This window comes from Bos grunniens, chromosome 24, assembly GCF_055505025.1.
Source record: "Bos grunniens cultivar Pamir isolate PY7600 chromosome 24, Bosgru_T2T1.0, whole genome shotgun sequence".
NCBI classification, from domain to species: Eukaryota; Metazoa; Chordata; class Mammalia; order Artiodactyla; family Bovidae; genus Bos; species Bos grunniens.
In genome coordinates this window covers 59663163-59684338 of record NC_141188.1, presented here as the reverse complement: position 1 = coordinate 59684338, position 21176 = coordinate 59663163, and the positions used below count along the sequence as shown (strand labels likewise).

Sequence of the window (21176 nt, the reverse complement as noted above, 5' to 3'; positions counted from 1 at the left end):
ATATTAGTGACACAGCTGTTAAGACATGGTTTTGGCATAAAGCATACATTATATTTCAGTTCTGATTGTACTGAAATGTACTCTAGCTGAGGAGGGGTTGGGGGGCTTAGATTATTTTATCTCCAACATCAACTTTCTCAGCTATAAAAATGGGCCTGATAGAGGTTGATCATCAGAACTGTATGGGATCAAAGTGTTTCTTAGCACAGCGGCAATGACATGTTTTCACTATTAGTAATATTTCCGATGTTGGAAAGAAAATGAACAGACCACGTGCACTTCCTAAAGTGATAAAATGAAAACTGGGAGAGAAAACGACAACAGGCACTGAGACAGGCCAGGAGAAACAGAAGCAAACAGGAGTAAAGAAAAAAGAAACACACGTCTTGGTCTCTTGATTGTGACGGGATCTGCTGGGTCTCACTCTGCCATCCTCGCCCTGCAAGCTGGGGCTGGCACAGGGGTTCTGAGATGGGACCCGAGGGCAGCATTGCCTGGAGGGCTTGTTACAGTCAGAGCGCCTGGTCAGGGGGCCTGAGTGGGGCCCGGGAACCTGCATTTCTCCCAAGCTTCCGGACGATGCTGAGACTCTATTCTGAGAAGCACTGGGGAAGGCCCAGCACTCCCCGGGCCCCAGACCAAGCCCAGTCAGGTATGCTGTCTTCACCGTAAGGGAAAGTGTCTGTTGCCCCGTCACCTCCAACTCTTTGCTGCCCCATGGACTGTAGCCCGCCAGGCTCCTCTGTCCATGGGATTCTCCAGGCAAGAAGACTGGAGTGTGAACCATTCCCTTCTCCAGGAGGAATATTCCCAGCCCAGAGATCGAACCTGGGTCTCCTGTACTGCAGGCGGATTCTTTACCGTCTGAGCCACCAGGGAAGTTTTCGGGGCCATCTGGAATCTCAGGAGCGTTGGCCTGTGCTGTGGGCCTCTCGGGACTAACCCAATGGCTCTGGGCTGTCTCTTGATTCCCACTGATGGCCCGGGATGACCAGCGGCCTTTCTTGCCCTTCATGCTTCCCTCCTGGTGGCAGGTCTCCAGCTTGAGTTTGCTTTGGTTCCAGCCGTCCTGATCTGTCCTTGCCAGCTCCCCTCCCGGGCTTGGAGCCCTGCCGACCAGCCCCAGCCAGCATATGGCATCTTTTGTTGCCGTGTTCTTACTAGCTTCCTTGCAGGAAACAGAGCTCTGGTGTTTGAACTGCTATCCCCTGGGCGGACCTCCCCGCCCTGCAGAGGCTCCCACTCTGTTCTTGGATTTTGACTGCCTGGTTAGACCCAGGTAAGCTCTCTCGGAACGTCTGGTGCCCAGTAGCCCGGATATCATAGTCTTGTTCGCTGCAGATGGTGGACTCTATCCCTCGCCTGTCTGGGCTGCTCTCTATTGGATAGAGCATGGTTGGACAGATGAACGTGCGTGCATGCTCAGTCACTAAGTCCTGTGCGACTCTTTTGCGACCCTATGGACTGTAGCCCACCAGGCTCCTCTGTCTGTGGGATTTCCCAGACAAGAATACTGGAGTGGATTGCCATTTCCTCCTCCAGGGGATCTTCCCAACCTAGGGACCAAACCCACGTCTCCTTCATCTCTTGTATTGGCTGGTGGATTCTTTACCTGCCGAGCCATCAGGAAGCCCCCAGATGGATTAATGCTTAGCAGTTAATGATGCCATCTACCATCACCATCTCCCTCTAAAGGAAGGGATACATAACTCCAAACAGGCAGAGACAGGCCAGCACAGAGGCTGGAGCTCGGACTCTGGGACCAGGCTGCCAGGACCACGCCCTTCACGCTCAGCTCCCTTATCTTTAAAGCGGCGATTTCGGTGGTCTGCCATACAAGGGACAATATTCAGCCATAAAAAGAAATGAAGTACTGATAAGTGCTTCAACATAGATGAACTTCATAAACGTCATGCTAGCTGAGAGAAGCCGGGCACAAAAGCACTCTGTGTTAGCCGCTTGTATGAAGTATCTAGAGCAGGTAAATCCACATTGGAGAAAGCAGGTTTCTAAGAACTGGAGGTAGGAGGGGCTGGGGAAAACTACTTAATGGGTGTGAGGTTTCCCTGAGGGCGATGAAAACGTTTTGGAACCGGATAGAAGGGGGAGCTGTGCCACAAAGCGAATGCACCAAGTGCCACTGCATCATTCGCTGCTGCTGAGTTGCTTCAGTCGTGTCCGACTCTGTGTGACCCCATAGAGGGCAGCCCACCAGGCTCCCCCGTCCCTGGGAGTCTCCAGGCAAGAACACTGGAGTAGGTTGCCATCTCCTTCTCCAATGCATGACAGTGAAAAGTGAAAGTGAAGTTGCTCAGTCGTGTCCGACCCTCAGCGACCCCATGGAGCCTCCAGGCTCCTCCGTCCATGGGATTTTCCAGGCAAGAGTACTGGAGTGGGCTGCCACTGCCTTCTCCGAATCATTCATGGGAGTGGTTAATTTTATGCGATGCAAATTTCACCCCAACCCCCAAAGAACAGAACAAAAAAACTGAGGATTTTAACAGTTGTCCCTACTGTATAGGAACACCATGAGGATTGCATGATATAATGCTGCAAAGGGCTTTACACAGAGGCTGACACTGATCAAACATCTAAGAAAATTTGCCTCTTATTAGTTAATTTAAATAAACACCACTTTATATAACCTCACACCATTTTCTTATTTTTTCCCACATTTCGCTGTGGTGAGAACTGGCAACTTGATCATGGATTTGCACCATACCAGGAGCCAGAATTTGAGAAGTGCTGAAATAAACAAGTTTGATCAATAAAATCACCTTTTATAAAAGGTCTTTTTAGAGAGCCATCCAGAATCATTTAAAGAGAGGAACTGGCGGCCTCGGTACCGTCCAGGGACGCCCAGAGGCAGAGGCCAGGGAGAGTCAGCGTGAGCCCTTCGGTGTTTCAACAGGCACATCCACACTTCCCCAAAGAGCCACGAGCACAACTCCAGCCACGAGAGCACCACATTACCTGATCAGGAAAAACGTGTCCACTCCGAGATAGAAGGGGCCACTCCGAGAATAAAGGTACAGTGGGTTTCTAGGCACCCTGGCCTTCCATTCAAGCACATTATCTGTAAAAAGGTAGGACACAGTGTCTTTTTATTGAACGGAAGAAAATCTTGTGATTTATCTTTTCAAAAAAACACCTTTAGCTTTCAGCTGTATTGAGAGGGTTTTGTGCATCCGTGCGATTCACTTAAGAGGAGAACGTGGAATGGAAGTAAGAGAGGGTGGCTCGGTAGCTGCCTGCAGCCTGGGTTCTCGCCTGGGGCCCTCTGCAGGGCCCGAGGCCCCCGTGGAGCTACAGCAGCATCGCCTGTTCAGATCCCCTGGGGGTCCGCAAACTGCCCTGGGCTGGCCCCGCCCTCAATTCTGACATGTGTTTGTAGGTCCCACTTGGAGAGTTCCACTCTGTCGATGGGAGCTCTTCTGGAGTGTACCAACAGAAAGAAGATCCACAAATACTGATTTTATACTAGTGCACAATGTTTATCTATATTCGCCTATTTTTCCAGGAGAGGGGAAAAAGAAGTTTCTGGACTCATTAATCACGACAAGAGGGAACCCAGCTCTTCGAAAGGTAAAAATAAAATACTCAGCTATCCCTGTTCACCAGGGAATCGCGTGTCTGGTTTACACCTAAGGGAAGGTAAAGCAACCACGGGACACTGGCCCAGAACACTCATTTATGGAGGCCACAGCCACGTCTCGAGAAGGAAGGCCACTCGAGAAGGCTGCAGGCTCCCCTCCTAGGGCCTGACGTGACCTCCTACACGAAAGGCCCTCCCTTCCTTGACTACTCCAGAGATCCCTCAGTCTTCCGCACCCAGAGACAGCCATGCAGTCATCTGACTGGTGTGCCCGGACACGATCCAGAGGAGGCTCAACATTCGGAGGCCGTTCAAGGCAGGGCACGTGCTTCCCAGCATCTTTGTGGTCCAGAGGGCTGGCACATTCTTCTGCCAAGAAAAGCATTTCAGAGCGCGGTCCACGGCTCCTAGGAAACCTGGGCAGGAGCAAAGGCATTACTGCCCACACTGAAAGCCAGAGCAGGCCACACGCTGCCCCCCAAACAAGAGGCAAACCTGCACACCAGTGATCCTGGCCGCCCCCCAGACGCTGCCTCCCTTAGACCGTGGAAAGCTCAGCCCAGTTCTCCTTGTCCCCTCTTGAGCTATCTGTGGCTCTCTGGACTTGGTCTCCCTCCTCTAGGAGCCTCGACTTTCCCTAACAGTCTTGATCTGAGATTGGTGCCCACGCCATCTCATAACAGAATAGGCTTCCCGTCTCAGGCCCCAGGAATGCCAAGGCCTGCCCGCCTCCATCATGTTTCACAGAGGGTTAGGCGAAGGGAAACTTAGACATCATTGAGAAGTCACACACTCCCTAAAGCCAGCGTGGGGCTTGAAATGGCATCCCTGGGGCTCGCCCAAGAATGAATCGCTTGCAACAACATCCCTAAGAACGCAGAGCAGCAGAGGCAGCAGCAGCGAAGGGTGCCGGCCTTAGAGTTAGTCGGACACTCCTGGCTCTGAATCTGCCACGTATTAGCTCTGGGACTTCTGTCAAGTGAATTAACTTCTCTGTGCCCAAATTTCCACAACTGCAGAATGGGAATCAAGGTCGATCTTAGAATTGTGGGCTGATCACAGGAATCAAATGAGACAGAGTCACAGCTGCTACCACTCACCAGTTTAAACTCCATTACTTAAAGAACGGTGAATGCCTTCTACTTAATTTATTCCCTTTCGTTTAAAACAAATTTAATTTGGCTCATCCTGAGAGCCCACGAAGTGTCTGGAATTGCCAAACAGGAGCCTCCGAAACTCAAGCTGGCTCCGGGAGATTCATTGTTTTCTCCAGGACATCGCTGGGTGCCTCAAACGTGAGCACAAGAATTCCTCGCAGAACTGAAACTCATTCACAATCAAGATCAGGCTTATAAACAAGCTCTGGAAATTTAAGTCAATTTCTTAAATGGAAGAACGTAATTAGCATTGTGAGGTTCCAGGGGTAAGGGGGAGTTTTTCCCCTGGGGTCGCTCTCAGAGGTGTCTGCCTGGACGGGAAGCTCACCCTCCTGCTTAGAGGGATTTTCGCTCGGCAGGAGCGGGCGTGGGCCTACTCCTCTGGGTTCCCCAGCTCTAAAGGGGAGTCATGAGAGCTGGGCTTTGTCCAGCTCTGCCAGTTCCTTTACCTCTGAACCTATTTCTTCACTTTTTTTTTTCCTAATCAGAATTTTTTTAATTTTATATTTTCTGGCTGGCTGGGTCTGCGGTGCATCGCCGGCTTTTCTCTAGCTGCAGTGGGTGGGGCTCCTGTCCGCTGTGCTGCTCTGGCTTCTCAGGGCAGGAGCCTCTGTTGTTGCCGAGGGAGGGCTTTGGGGCTCCCGGCTTCAGCAGCTGCGGCTCATGAGCTCGGGAGTCTTGGCCTCGGACTCTAGAGCACAGGCCCAGTATAATTGTGGCACACAGGCCCGCTTGCTAGTCGACATGTGGGATCTTCCCAGACCAGGGACTGAAACTGTGTCTCACATCGGCAGGCAGATTCTTTACCACTGAGCCATCAGGGAAACCCTTTCTTCACTTTCAAACTGAGCACACTTTTTGGCAGGGCTGTTGTGAGGTTTCAAGAGCAATATTTGTCAAATATCTGGCCCCAGGCCTAATTTGGCAAGCAAGCACAGAATACATTTGGCTATCATTATTTTTTTTCCCATCTAAATTCCACTTGCGAGTGAACTTAACTAACAGTAGCTACCAGACTGTCTGAAAATAACTGGTCCAGAGAGAAGGCAGACTCTGAGCCCCGTTTCGCTCATTTGTAAATGAAAAGTATCTTAAACCACAGGAGCAGAGGGAGGATCGGGTTAAACAATGCATGCGGTTACCTAAGTGGGATCCCTGGACCAGTAGCTTCAGCATCACCTGGGAACCGTCAGAAAGGCGCAGTCCAGCTCCACCCTAGACCGGCGGAATCAGAATCGTAGACAGCTGCGCCCGGGGATCCGACTGTGACAAGCCCTCCGGGTGATTCTGCTGCTCACCGGGTGTGACAGTGCTTTGAATTTCCGGATCTTCCCAGTGATTATTACTATGAGCCCACTCTCAGTAACTGAGAGCCCAGTATTACTACAAGCCAACTACCAGGACCTCCCTGGCAGCTCAGACAGTAAAGAAAATCCGCCTATATAATGCAGGAGACCTAGGTTCGATTCTTGGGTCGGGAAAATCTCCTGGAGAAGGGAATGGCTACCCACTCCAGTATTCTTGCCTGGAGAAGTCCATGGACAGAGGAGCCTGACTGGCTACAGTCCATGGGGTCCCAAAGAGTCAGACACGACTGAGCGACTAACTCTTTCTTTCTACTTTTAGTAACAGACCGTAGAAGAAGAGCCCCCGGGCTGAAGTCCATAGCCATTAACTTCAAGAAAATGTCCTCAAATATTTGTTCCTATCCTTCTCATCTAAATAGTGAAGAACAGGGACTTCCCTGGCAGTCCAGTGGCTAAGGCTCGGCACTCCCAATGTGGGGGCCTGTGTTTAATCCCTGGTCAGGGAACTAGATCCCACACACCCAAGAGTCTGCATCCCACACCTGAAAGATTACACTGCTGCAAGGAAAGTCAAAGACACAGAGTGTTATGCTGATTTAACTTCCTAGAGAGTGTAAAAATAGAGAAAAAAAAAAAGTTGAACCTAAGGGTCTTTCCATCTCGATTATTTCCAAACATTCAGGAATGTGACATTTCACTCTGATGGTCAGTCAGTCAGTTCAGTCCCTCAGTCGTGTCCGACTCTTTGAGACCCCATGAATCGAAGCACGCCAGGCCTCCCTGTCCATCACCAACTCCCGGAGTTCACCCAAACTCACGTCCATTGAGTCAGTGATGCCATCCAGCCATCTCATCCTCTGTCGTCCCCTTCTCCTCCTGCCCCCAATCCCTCCCAGCATCAGAGTCTTTTCCAATGAGTCAACTCTTCGCATGAGGTGGCCAAAGTACTGGAGTTTCAGCTTTAGCATCATTCCTTCCAAAGAACACCCAGGGCTGATCTCCTTTAGAATGGACTGGTTGGATCTCCTTGCAGTCCAAGGGACTCTCAAGAGTCTTCTCCAACACCACAGTTCAAAAGCATCAATTCTTCAGCGCTCAGCCTTCTTCACAGTCCAACTCTCACATCCATACATGACCACTGGAAAAACCATAGCCTTGACTAGATGGACCTTTGTAGACAATGTAATGTCTCTGCTTTTCAATATGCTATCTAGGTTGGTCATAACTTTCCTTCCAAGGAGTAAGCGTCTTTTAATTTCATGGCTGCAGTCACCATCTGTAGTGATTTTGGAGCCCCCCAAAATAAAGTCTGACATTGTTTCCACTGTTTCCCCATCTATTTCCCATGAAGTGATGGGACCAGATGCCATGATCTTCATTTTCTGAATGTTGAGCTTTAAGCCAACTTTTTCACTCTCCTCTTTTACTTTCATCAAGAGGCTTTTGAGTTCTTCACTTTCTGCCATAAAGGTGGTGTCATCTGCATATCTGAGGTGATTGATATTTCTCCCGGCAATCTTGATTCCAGCTTGTGCTTCTTCCAGCCCAGCATTTCTCATGATGTACTCTGCATACAAGTTAAATAAGCAGGCTGATAGTATACAGCCTTGACATACTCCTTTTCCTATTTGGAACCAGTCTGTTGTTCCATGTTCAGTTCTAACTGTTGCTTCCTGACCTGCATACATGTTTCTCAAGAGACAGGTCAGGTGGTCTGGAATTCCCATCTCTTGAAGAATTTTCCACAGTTTATGGTAATCCACACAGTCAAAGGCTTTGGCATAGTCAAGAAATCAGAAATAGATGTTTTTCTGGAACTCTCTTGCTTTTTCCATGATCCAGCAGATGTTGGCAATTTGATCTCTGGTTCCTCTGCCTTTTCTAAAACCAGCTTGAACATCTGGAAGTTCACGGTTCACGTATTGCTGAAGCCTGGCTTGGAGAATTTTGAGCATTACTTTACTAGTGTGTGAGATGAGTGCAATTGTGCAGTAGTTTGAGTATTCTTTGGCATTGCCTTTCTTTGGGATTGGAATGAAAACTGACCTTAAATATAAAAAAAAAATTGCTCCAGCCACAGAACACAGAAATGTCCCATTCTGTGACCACAGGTAAAGGTAGCGGCTGAGAAAGCCAAGGTAACCTTAGTGTCCCCATCAGAGAGGGTCTTACTTTGGGTGAAGAACCTAAAGCTTCCGGGCTGATTCCTGGTACCATCCCTGGTGTGTCTGCCTGTGGTCTGGCCTTAAACACAGGCTTGTGGGTTAGCCCTTTTTTAAAATAATTTTACTCATCTATGTATTCACTTTTGGCTGCGCTGGGTCCTCATTGCTGTGTGGGTCTTCTCCAGTTGCGGTGAGCGGTGGAGGGGAGGGTGGCTACTCTCCAGCTGTGGTGCGAGGGCTTCTCGTTGCGTTGGCTCCTCTTGATGCACAGCACAGGCTCCAGGGTGCTTGGGCTCAGTAGTTGCAGCCCCAGACTCGAGAGCACAGGCTGAGCACTACTTGGGCTTCGTTGCTCCGAGGCATGCGTGCTCTACCTGGACGGGGGTTCGAACCCACGCCTTTCTCATTGGCAGGTGGATTCTTTACCACTGAGCCACCAGGGAAGCCCCTGTGCGGCAGCCTCTCAAGCGATGACAAGCAACGATGAGTTCTGATGACTGACTGTAAACTCGCCCTCAAGCTCACACCCTGCACGTAGCAGGCCCCTGGGGCCCAGCTGACCTCCGCGAGGCCCGTGCAGCAAGAGGTCTTGGCCAGTTAAAGCCCCTACCCTTCCCTCCTGCTTCTGGTCTCACTGAGAGAACAAGGGAAAGAACAGCGAGTTAGGAGGAGGGGAGGACACATTATCTCACTGAATTCCTTCAACAAACCCCGTTTTATGTCCCCATTTTACACATGTGGAGACTGAGGCTCCTAGAAGTCGAAGGCTCCTAGAAGTCGAACAACCTGACCAAGGGCAGAGTCAGAAACTAAAGCGGGTTTGAGAAGAGACTGCTAAGCATGTGTCTTCCTGCCACGTCCACCCTGGAATCTTCTACACTGGCAGCCGGGGAGCAGAGAGAGTTCTTGCATCGTGTCAGGTGAGAAATAACAGAGGGGTCTGAGGCTGAGAAAGATGAAGGCAGGAGGAGAAGGGGACGACAGAGGATGAGATGCTTGGATGGCATCAGCGACTCCATGGACTTGAGTTTGAGCAAGCTCCGGGAGTTGGTGATGGACAGGGAGGCCTGGCGTGCTGCAGTCCATGGGGTCGCAAAGAATCGGACACAACTGAGTGACTGAACTGAACTGAGGCTCAAGGCGAGGCCATCAAAACTGTCCTCAACATGTGATGGGGTCATAAGAGAAACAAGAGAGTAAGCAGATTTATTTTCTGAGGCCTCAGAGGACAAACCAGGGCCCAGAAATGGAAAGAACAGGGCAGCAGGGCTTGATGCTGTGCAGAAGGCTGGCAGTGAACATTTCCGAGGCCTCCCGATTTGGGGAGGAAGTCATACAGCGACTGCTAGGTCTTCTCAGCACTTACATCACCCTCGTACAAACATGCTTTTCCCGTTTTTCTCATTGTTGGGGTATTTTTGCTGGTGCTGCTGCTGTGCTTGTTTTAGCCTGAGGATCCGAGCAGGATCTGATAAAGTCATCACTATGCTTCCACACGGGCCATGTTCCCTGCACCTACTTGAGCACGTGTTCCTATTCTTCTGGTCCGGTCACTGCGATGTTGTTTTGTTTTTTTCCCCTCTCATTGGAGTGAAGGAAGGACAATTATGTGGACCTAAGGGGCTCTGCCAAAAATTATTCCACATCTACTTGGGAAAGCGTTAGCTGCTCTCAGTCGTGTCCAACTCTTTGCGACCCCATGGACTGTAGTCCGCCAGGCTCCTCTGTCCTTGGAATTCTCTAGGCAGGAATACTGGAGAGGGTAGCTTTTCCCTTCTCCAGGGGAATCTTCCCAACCCAGGGATCAAACCCAGGTCTCCCGCATTGTAGGCAGATTCTTTACCAGCTGAGCCACCAGGGAAGCCCAAGAATACTGGAGTGGGTAGCCTATGCCTTCTCCGGTGGATCTTCCCGACCCAGGAATTGAACCAGGGTCTCCCAGGGTCTCCCGCACTGCAGGTAGATTCTTTACCAACTGAGCTATCAGGGAAACCCAAAAGTAGCGTTGTTTCCACTCTACTTGTGAGGCTATTCTTATTTCAAAATGTGTGTGTGTGTGTGCATTTGCCCTGCCATATGGGCAGGTGGACAGGAAGGTAAACTCTTGATTTTTAACTAGAACACAACCCACTGTGAGTTGTGCCCACCCAGCCTCTCGCTGCTCTGCACTGGGCGGTCTGTTCTGCTCCTGGTCCCTCAGGTTGCACACTCACGGCCCTGGTGCCAGCTTGTATGTAAACCGCTTCCATCGGTGCTGCGGGGAAGGTCCTGTGAGTCACCTGCGTAGCTGTGACACTGAAAATGGACGCTGTGCTCACGGGAAGGTCCCTGGAGAAGGACTACAGCGAAACCCAATCGCTGTTCTGACCTAGACTTTCCGTCGTGCAAAGACACACTTGGTAACTGTACCCAAGAAAGAAAGTGGCATTTTCAGTGACCTCGCCTGCGAACACACGGATAGGAGACAAACACCGAACGGTGGAGAGCAGAGACCCACCCTCCCAGCCGGCTTTCGGACGCTGGCAGGCATCACCAGACCCTAGCCCTGCAGGGACTGTTTCCTAACAGCGCCGTCCTCTAAGTCACCTCTCGTGAGTTTGTTAACAGGCCTACTTTTTCCTCCGCTCGGGGTTCCTGATGGTGAGACGGGCGCACAGCCCACCGGCTGGTCTCTGCTTCCTGGCCTGCTCCCCACCGGCGCTCTCAGAGGCAGGCTCCCGTAGGCGGCCGGAGGCTCCTCGGGTTCCGGTGACACCTGGCGGTCTGACCCCCACCCGGTGGCAGCCACGTAGACGGTTCCCGCCAGAGGGAGGGCGAGTCCCAGGAAGCTGAGGACCCTGCAGGGAGATGAAACAGGTGTGACCGCGCCTGGAGCACGCCGACACCGCGGTGAGATGCAGAGAAAGCAGTGCAGGAGAAAACCCGCTCCCACTGCTCCTAAACGTGGGCAAGTGGAGACACTTCTAAGGGTTAGGAGTGGCTTCCTAAGAAAAAATAATGAAAGACATTACAAAGTCAAAGATGAACGGATTTCACTAAACTCCTTATGATAACTGTAAATTTTAAAAAACAAAACACCATAACAAACAAAAAGCAATCAAGACACTGAGGAAGATATTTGCAGGCGATACGACTAAGGAGTCATATCCTTCATCCATAGAATGATCTTTAAAAATCAGTAAGAACCCAGCTCACACAGACATAGAAAGGGGATGAAGAGAATGAATAGCAGCGAACCTGAGAAAGGAAAGCCCTTATCACCAACTTTTTAGTGTAAATTAGGTCCATTTATGTATCTATCAGATTGGCACTGGTTATTATAAAGGGAGCTTGGGTGGCTGGGTGATGATACAGACACGGGCGTCTCTCACTGGAGCAGCAGAATGAGGTTTGCAGGAAAGCTCTTTACCAGAAGACCTGAGCGCTGGGCCGGCAAGTCTGCTGCCCTTAGTATGTCCTAAGGAACCACGTCAGGTGCAACTAAGACTTCACAGGCAAGTCTGCCGAGGTGTCTGGGTGAGAAGCAATGCCTCAAATAAAAGAAATTCAGGGGCTTCTCTGGTGGCTCAGTGGTAATGAACCTACCTGCCAATGGAGGAGACACGGCTTCAATCCCTGATCCGGGAGGATCCCACCTGTCGGGGAGCAGCCAAACCCGTGCACCTCAGTACCGAGCCTGTGCTCTAGAGTCCAGGAGCCACAACTACCGGCCCGAGCGCCCCAGAGCGTGTGTCTGCACCAAGATGAGTCACGGCCACAAGAAGCCTGAGCTCTGCAACCAGAGAGTAGCCCCCACTTGCTGAAACTAGAGGAAAGCCCTCGCAGGAACAAAGACACGGCACAGCCAAATATATACATATACACACATATAAGAAATTCATCGTCAGGGTCACACGATAGAAACAGAAGTAACTCGGGACAGGACACTTTTCTCAGTGATCCCCAAAGCCCATCACACTTGGGTGTGGCCGGCTTCCTCTGCAACACATTCGAATTTTCTTGTTAAGGTAACAGAGAGCACTGGACAGACGTCACTCAATGAACGACAGTGAAACGGCCGAGTGCAGCTGGTGAGCAGTGGTTGATGAAACAGCCCAGCACACACATTGCAGCCCGGGACTGGGCGGTCTGTACTCACAGACACAGAGCCACAAACGTGTCCAGGGGGAACAGTCCAGTGGCACACCTGGCCACACCCCCGCCAGCCGAGGAGGAAGAGTTCACTGCAAAGAGGGCGAGGGAAGGAGCCCAGAACGAAGCCTTTCTGAATCTTAAAATATCTACCAAGAGAAAGGAGAAAAAAAAATAAGATTGCGTTAGTAATACTTTGCTTGGCAACAAAAACTTGACACTTTTCCAAGAGCTTTCATATTTATCATTTCAAAATCAAATCTTGACATTACAAAGGGCATCTGGCTTTAATATATCCGATTTACAGGTGGGGAAATTAGAGCTCAAAGATGCTGAAACTCAGAGACCTGGGTACCATAGGCCCAGATGGAGGTGGACTGTGGGTCCTCTGTGTCCTCAGCCTGCCCAGGCTCTGCATCTTTTCCCAGCCCCTGGACAGGGAAAGACAGTCCATGGAAACCCCGTTGCTGCCTCATATCTTGCTGTGAGCAGGTCCCCACAAGAGAGAAAACTGCAACACGAGGTGTAAAAATAGGGTGCTACGAGCTAGGGGAAGGTGCTGTCTGAGTCTGAAGATAAGAGGCACCAGCCGAGGACACAGCTAATCGATCACCGATGGCTCAGGGTGCAGCAGACTCGGGGTTGATCCCTGGCTCGGGAAGATCCCCTGGAGAAGGGAATGGCAACCCACTGCAGTCTTCTTGCCTGGAGAATCCCGGGGACAGAGGAGCCTGGTGGGCTGCAGTCCATGGGGTTGCAGAGAGTTGGACACTGAGTGACTGTGCATGAGCATGAATTAGTCGCCACGAGAAATAGTTTGTAAAAATATTACTGGCAACACTGGGGAACAGAGGCCTCAAATGTCAGCGTGCCTCAGAATTACCTGGAGGGCCCAGGAAATAGACTGCTCCCTGCCTCCCCTCACTGCCTAAGAATTTACATTTCTAACATTCCCAGGAGCTCCTGCTGCTAACTGGAATGCATACTTTCAGAATCCCGGTTGGGAAGATCCCCTGGAGGAGGAGGACATGGCAACCCACTCCTGTATTCTTACCTGAAAAATCCCATGGACAGGGGAGCCTGGCGGGCTAATGCCCATGGGTCGCAAAGATTCGGATATGACTGAGTGACTAAGCACAGCAGTTTGAGAACACCAGACCAGGGGACTTGCAAAATCTCAGCAAAGGATGGAGGACACAGTGTGGTCTAATAAAAGAACAACACGAAGGACTTCTCTGGTGGTCCAGCGGTTAAGCACCTGCCTTGCTGTGCAGGGCACGCAGGTTCAATCCCTGGTCAGGGAACTAAGATCCCACGTGATGCAGAGTGACTAAGCCCCCACGCCACAGAGAGAGATCTCACGTGATGCAACGAACATCCTGCATGCCACAACTAAGACCCAAGGCAGCCAACCAAATAACATTTTTAAATAAACATAATAAAATAGCAACACTGTTATAAACAAGAAAAAAACCACTGCCGTCAAGTGCCCACTCGCTCTGAGACATGCCTTGGTCATTGTTTTTAATCTGTCAACATCCCTAGAAGGAGCCGTCGTTCACCTTCTTTTACAGACAAGGAAGATTCTCCATAAATAACTTCATGAGCCTGAGCGCAGCGGTTAAGAACACAGGGTCTGCAGTGTGGGAGTCCACATCCACCCCTGACTATGACCTTGGGCGAGGTAGCCGAATCTCTCTGTGTCTCGGTTTCCCTCTTGGTGAAATGGAGGTAATAGCACCGACTTCACACGGTTGTTGTGAAGATTACATGTAGCCCCAATTCTAAAGCACTTAGTGCCCGCCATTGAGTCAGAGCTCGTCTTTATGACGATTGCCGCCAAGCGGCAGGGCCAGAACTCACCCCAGGTCTGTGGGAACCTGAAGGATGTGGTCTTTTCGTTCCCTCAGACCACCCCAGCTCGCCACACTACCAGACCTGCGTTCAGAAGCGTGGGGTTCGCGCCACCTTGCTGTGGGACTCTGGGCGGGTCCCTTCACCTCTCTGGCTCTCACCCTCTCACATGTGTAACGAGGAAGCGTGGGTCGAACAAAATGTACTCTCGTGCGCCTGCCACCTCCTGGATCCACTGTTCCCATGAGAGTGACCAGAGGCTTTCTGGAATGTTCAAACAGGCCACTTAGATTAATAACGTGTGAGTCCTTGTGAGTCTTCCCGTCACCTGTTAGAGGTGGAGATGGGAAGCAAGAGCTGCCCGTGGATGCTCAGCACCGGCCAAGCACGGGGGGCTCAGTCAGCGGTCCCCAAGGGCCAGGGCAGCAGATTCCTCATCGTCCGAGTCCAGGTGCTCCCAAGCTACGTCCTGGTGGTACTTTAATTTCCCCAATAAACCCTGACACTGAAAAGAGTGTTCTGACCCGCCGACGCAGCTATTCCCCTCGGAAGTTCTACTCTAACTTCAGTATTTATCTTTGGCTGTGCTGGGTCTTCATTGCTGCTCTGGCTTTGCCTCCTGCGTCTAAATCATGGAGAAGGTGCAACAGATGTCACCTCCCCGGCGCCGGGGGAACCCCTAACCACAGGGTCAGCAGTCTTGTCTGTGGATGAAATCTGACACGTTGGGCAGCAGAGTCCAAATTCTGAAGGACATGGGAGACCTAGGTCCTCACTGCTGAGCGGTCAGACCTACAAGATGATAACCTCTTTGTCCACAAGGTGACCACTGTCCCCCCCCCAGACCCAAACACATTCCAGGCCTTGGCTACTACTGACTATGACGCTCCTAGATCAGCTCTGCGCCATCACCACACCACTCCGTAGTTTGGCAGGGAGTTTTTGACCTCTAAAAAGCTCTGTGTGTGTGTCAGTCACTCAGTCATGTCCGACTTTTTGGGACCTCATGGACTATAGCCCACCAGGCTCCTCTCTCCATGGGATTCTCCAGGCCAGAATACTGGAGTGGGTTGCCATTCCCTTCTCCAGAGGATCTTCCTGACCCAGGGATTGAACCCAAGTCTCCTGCATTGCAGGCAGATCCTTTACCGTCTGGGCCACCAGGGAAGACTTAAATAGCTCTGGCCCAACCCCAAAACCCAAAGAGTGTTGGAAATGTGCGTGTGTGTGCGTGCGTGTGCATGCTGGGGGAGATCTCAGCAAGGCCTGAGCTTGGTCACATTGGAGGTGTCATCAGCTCAGGCCACCAGACTCCAGCCCACCCCTTCTGTGTGGGGCCTGAGTTAAGAGCACACAGGGGCTTCTGCAGGACCCCAGCCCCCCGGCTTCAGCCCCACCCCTTTTCCTCTCCCATGCTCTGTTCCTGGCCCACCAACTGCCTTACAGGCAGATTAGCAAGCTAAATGGGGAACTAGGTATCAGGTAGTGTTCTGGATTAAATTGCGTCCACTCCAGAAAGGTTCAAACCCTAATACCTCTCCCTCTCCCCCAGGAACTGTTGAGTTTGGTAACACTGTGAACATGACCTTATTTGGAAACAGAGTCTTTGCAGAGGAAATCACCTTAAGATGAGGCCACACTATGCTGGGCTTCCCAGGCGGTGCTAGCGGTGAAGAACCCACCTGCCCAGGCAGGAGACAGACACAGGTTCGATCCCTGGGTCAGAAAGATCCCCTGGAGGAGAGCAACCCACTCCAGGATTCTTACCTGAAGAATCCCATGGGTAGAGGAGCCTGGCAAGCTACAGTCCATGGGGTTCAAAAAGAGCTGGACACGACTGAAGCGACTTAGCATGCATGCATGCATACTAGGTTAGAGTAAGTTCCAAACCCAGTGTCTCTGGTGTGTTTATACAAAGGAGGAAACTCAGACACAGAGAGGTATAATACAATACACAGAGAGGTACAGGGAACAACACTACATGATGACGGAGGCAGGGATGTAGGTGACGCCTCGTAAGCCTCCCAGCTGGTGGTACTTTGCTACCTGTGCCCTTGGAAACGGAACACAGTAAGTGGTGCCGAGATACACAGAAGTGAACAGTTAGGGAACTAGCCTAAATCTAGGTTTGTGATGATCACACCTAGATTTTATCTACACTTTCTGGTGCTCCACATTTTCATTCTCAGGAACTCACATGAAGTCTGTTGGTTAAAATTTTATAACATCTTGAGAGTTCCTTGGACAGCAAGGAGGTCAAACCAGTTAATCCTAAAGGAAATCAACCCTGAATATTCATTAGAAGGACTGATGCTGACGCTGAAGCTCCAATACTTTGACCACCTGATTCGAAGAACGGACTCATTGCGGAAGACAATGAGGCTGGGAAAGATTGAGGGCAGGAGAAAGGGGCAACAGAAGAAGAGACGGTTGGATGGCATCACTGACTCAATAGACATGAGTTTGGGCAAACTCTGGGACACAGTGAAGGACAGAGAGCCTGGCGTGCTGCAGTTGCAAAGAGCTGGACATGACTTAGTGACTAAGAATCAACAAATGGCAGCCACACTATGCAGATTTTTGCCCCAAAACGATACATTCTGATCTGCCCAGGATATTTTCCCCTTGCTCTGTTGTGCTACAGACTCATTTCGTCTTGGTTTGCCTGCCAGGGTCTTCCCTTGGGTTGCCTCCCTGCCCTCCTGCTCTACATGAATAAAGAGCCAGCCACTGCTGAGCTGCTTTCCTCCACATCTGTAGCGGAAATATTGGCAACTCCATCAAAAAGCTTTAAGGAATAGCTGGTAAATCCTTTCCAGATGGGGACCTTTTCCCCTGGGCCCAGGTGCCCCCATTTATACCTGCTGCCTCTGCGCAGAAGCCAGATAAACAGCCTGGCAGAGAGTTCCACTAACACGTTCACCAAGCCAGCAGTGCTCATCCTAAGCAGGGCCCTTCCTTTCTCCAGTTCTTCAAAGAGAATCATCAAGACATCTTCGTATCGATAACAATTTCTAACCTTCCATTCTATTCTTATATCATCTCTGGCTAAAAAGCTTAACATTAGGCAGAAAAACTAGACTAATCGATGAATTTCTGAATAATAATGACCATTAACTCATTAGAGAGTATTCACTAGATATGCTAATAACAATCTTGAAAATCTATCTTGGCCTCTAGGATATTTACGGCTTATCCAACAAGAATTGAAATTTAAGTTTGATATATAACAACTAGTTTTCTTTAAAAAAAAAAGTAAATAATGCTTTAAAATCTCTTTTTGCAGATAACATGACCTTGTACATAACAAATCTTAAGGAATACACTAAAAAAACCCTAGAAATAATAAATGAATTCAGCAAGGTTATGGACATGGGACCAAAATACAAAAATCACTTGTATTTCTATACACTAGCAGTGATCAAATCAAAAACAAACCTAAGAAAATGATCCCAGCAGATGCAAACTGTTACATACAGAATGGATAAGCAACAAGGTCCTACTGAATAGCACAAGGACCCATACAGTGATCATGGTTTTCTTTTTAACTCCACCTGAAATATTTGGTTTAGATAGAGAGGTAACATACCTGAAGTTGTTGGGATAATCACAAATTCAGAGGACAGTTTAAAATTATCAAAAGCTGACTGCAATATCAACACTTAAAAGAGGGCCTTTAGGAACTTCCCGGTGGCACAGTGGATAAGAACCCACCTGCCAATGCAGGGACTCAGGTTCAGGCCCTGGTCTGGGAAGATTCCACATGCCTTGGAGCAGCTAAGCCCGTGGGTCGCAGCTACTCAGCCCAAGCGTCACAATTACGGAAGCCCGCGAGTCTAGAGCCTGAGCTCCGCAAGAGAAGCCGCTGCGCTGCGAAAAGGGGTGGCCCCTGCTCGCCACAGCTAGAGAAAGCCTGTGCAAAGTAACGGAGACTCAGAGCAACCGAAAATACAGATGAACTCATTATTTTTTAAAAAGAGGGTTTGCGGGACTTCTCCCGGCTCCAGTGGCTAAGACTCCGAGCTCCCAGTGCAGGAGGCTCGGGTCCAATCCCTGGTCAGGGAGCCGGATCCCACGTGCTGCAGCTGAGCCCTCAAATGGTGCAAGCATCGATGCTCCTGCGCGCCTCCACCAAGAACCGGCACAGCCGAATAAACACTTTTCTAAAAGAGGCTTTTAATAATGTGTGTGACACTGTAATACGATAAGAGAGATATATGCAGTCTTCATCCCCTGTTCCTGCTACGGAGCTCCTAAAGCCCGTGGAACTTCCTGAGTGGTGGGCAGGAAGAGCATCTGTTGTTATTCATTATCAGCCCCTTTCAACCACACTTGAGTTCAGGCTACTACAGTGACTGTGGCAGGAGAGGAGCCGGCTGTCAGAAACCAACCATGCGCTAGGCTTGGGGTTCCAGCCCCGTCCCCATCCTCCAGGAAGCAAAGAGGGGGCTGGGGGCTGAGTCATCGCCAATGGCCAGTGATGGAATCGATCACGCCTACATGATGGACCCTCCGCACAAACTCTAAACAAAGGGGGTCAGAGAGCTTCCAGGCTGCTGAACTCCCCGAGGGCCTGGGAGGGCGGGCACCCTGAGAGGGTGCATACTGTCTACGCCCCTTCCCCTGTGCCCTGCCCTCTGTGTCTCTCCCATTCAGCTCTTCCTGGGTTTTGTCCGTTATAACAGCAGTCCCCAACCTTTCTGTCACCAGAAACTGGTTTCCTGAAGGACAACTTTTCCTTGGAGTGCGGGGGGGACAGGTTCAGGTGGGGAGCGATGGGACAAAGCAGGCAAGGCTTCACCCCCTCGCTCTCTGCTCCCCTCCTGCTGTGTGGCCTGGTTCCTAATGGGGAACAGGGTCCTGCACTTTATAATAAGTCGGTAATAACAAGTCATGTGTTCCCCTGAGTTCTGTGAGCCGTTAGAGCAAATGATCAAATGTGGGGAGTGTTTGACCGGGGGAACCAATCAGAGGAACCACCCAGAGAGGAAGTGTGCATGCTAAGCCTGCTTCGGTCGTGTCTAACTCTTTGTGACCCTAAGGACCGTAGCCCACCAGACTTCTCTGTCCATGGGATTCTCCAGGCAAGAACACTGGAGAGGGTTGCCATGCCCTCCTCCAGGGGATCTTCCCCACCCAGGGATCGCACCTGCATCTCTCATGTCTTCTGCATTGCAGGTGGGTTTTTTACTACTAGCACCGCCTGGGAAGCCCTGGAGAGGATGTAGGGAACAAATCGGAGCCCTGGGATCCCCTGATTTGCAGGCAAGTTGCGCAGAAGTAATGGGGGGCCTTGGGACCCACTCCTTACAACTGGCATCTGAAGCGGGTGGCCGCCTTGCAGAACTGAGCCCTTAATCTGTGGGATCAGCACCACCTTCAGATACTCAGCGTCACACCGCATAGTGTGATGAGGAAGCCCACACATTTGGTGGTGGAAGTTTCTGGGTGTAGAGAAAGAGTGTTCTCCTTTTAAAGTGTCACAGTAGTTCTTATTCAGATAACCAGCTTAAGTACAAAAGACACTAGTAGAAAAAAAATAAATTGTAGGTTTTAAAGCTCTTCCTTTGAAAAATTTGAAAGAGTTCAAGGAAGCCAAGTCGGTTTCCACGTGGACTAAAATATTTTCATTCTGGTGGCTAAGGGCAGAGAGTCAGGGCCAGACTCAACGCCAGGATCCACCCCTCTCTGCACAGAGGAAGAGACTGGAGCCGGGGCAGATTAAGTGATTTGCCCAGGATCACACAGCTGGGAGGTGACAACCAGGACCAAATGCCGGCCTCTTAACGCTAATCCATCACAACACATTGGCTTCTCACAGTCCCAGTCCAGAATGGCCTGCCGGCCTTGGCACCTGACCTACTTCTGCAGGTGGGCCACAGCAAAGAGCACACACAATATGGAAACCAGACACCACCCAGTGCCTTTCTTCAGACCTAGCCTGGCAGCTGAGGGTGAGGGAAGAGTAGGCTTAAAATGTTATTATTAATACATAAAGATTCAGCTCCTACCTTCTCTTTAATGTCTTTTTCCTTCTTATCCACTCCCTTACTATCCTCCACCAGCACTCCCAAAGTCCCTAAACTCCATTAGTCTCGGTTTATTGAATTTATTAGGATGAAAGCTTGGTTCAATCCCAAGAGAATGGCCAGGCGGCTCCAAGAGGCTGGGGGTCTTCAGATCTGACACGTGTCCCTGGCACTTACCCATCCGAGACATGGCAGTCACGTCCTCTTCACTGCAGGAGTCGGGCACACACACCCCCACGCTGTAGTCAGCTCCATCTTGCCTCTAAGGGTCAATGCAGCCGATTATTAAAAAAGCAGCCCCCAGTGTGGGATAGTCTGCCCCAGTGCCGCTCTCTCCTGTATGACAGGTCATTGAGTTAATTCATACAATTTCCGACAAACTTGCCAACTTGCCATTTCTTCGCAGCAGGACATCGTGTTATCAAGTAAAGATTGTGTTAATACATCAAGCCAATAATTAGAATGCCGGTCCCAATAAAGCAAAGATCAAATTATAAATAAAAATTGCTGGGATGCTTCTTCTAAGCATGCAACTTACAGGATTGTATAGGTCTGACCTTTTGTTCTGATATCAAAGCCATTAATCTGCTTTGAAAATAGGGTATGACTTTTGTACTCCCTGATTAAACCCTCAAGCCATCATTGTCAAATCCTCAGCGCGACCAGTAGAGCTGGGTGCTACTCTGCATGTCTCCAAAGGTTAACCGTTGTGAGACCATTTTACAGCATTAACATCAGAGAGCTTGGATTTCGTGTCATTATTTTATATTGTTGTCATTAGCCAAACAGTAATGCATTTTCTTTCAGTGTTGTATGCATACATGAAGTATATCTTTGTATTTAATAAGAGGTTGTGCTGTTCCTAGTTTTTTCTCCCCCCAGAAGTCAAAGAATTAACGTGCTTTGAAGACGGTCGGCCCTGTGACCCTACTCCGTGA

The 21176-nt window shown here is 50.2% G+C and overlaps 1 protein-coding gene across 12 annotated transcripts in view; it reads right to left on the bottom strand.

Annotated features, from left to right (window-relative positions):
• Positions 1 to 21176, bottom strand: part of LOC147346364 (O-acyltransferase like protein-like) — a 68233-nt gene that overhangs the window by 28655 nt on the left and 18402 nt on the right. For all 12 annotated transcript variants that reach the window (XR_015154146.1, XR_015154148.1, XR_015154150.1 and 9 more), the window contains exons 3-7: positions 20416 to 20500; positions 12363 to 12504; positions 10838 to 11061; positions 3832 to 4011; positions 2974 to 3076 (exon numbers count right to left, since the gene is read on the bottom strand). Coding sequence is in view for 5 of the 12 variants with exons in the window: in XM_086373674.1 (XP_086229800.1) it covers positions 2974 to 3076; positions 3832 to 4011; positions 10838 to 11061; positions 12363 to 12504; positions 20416 to 20500 (734 nt within the window). In the remaining 7 variants the exon portion in view is untranslated. The remainder of the gene's footprint in view (positions 1 to 2973; positions 3077 to 3831; positions 4012 to 10837; positions 11062 to 12362; positions 12505 to 20415; positions 20501 to 21176) is intronic.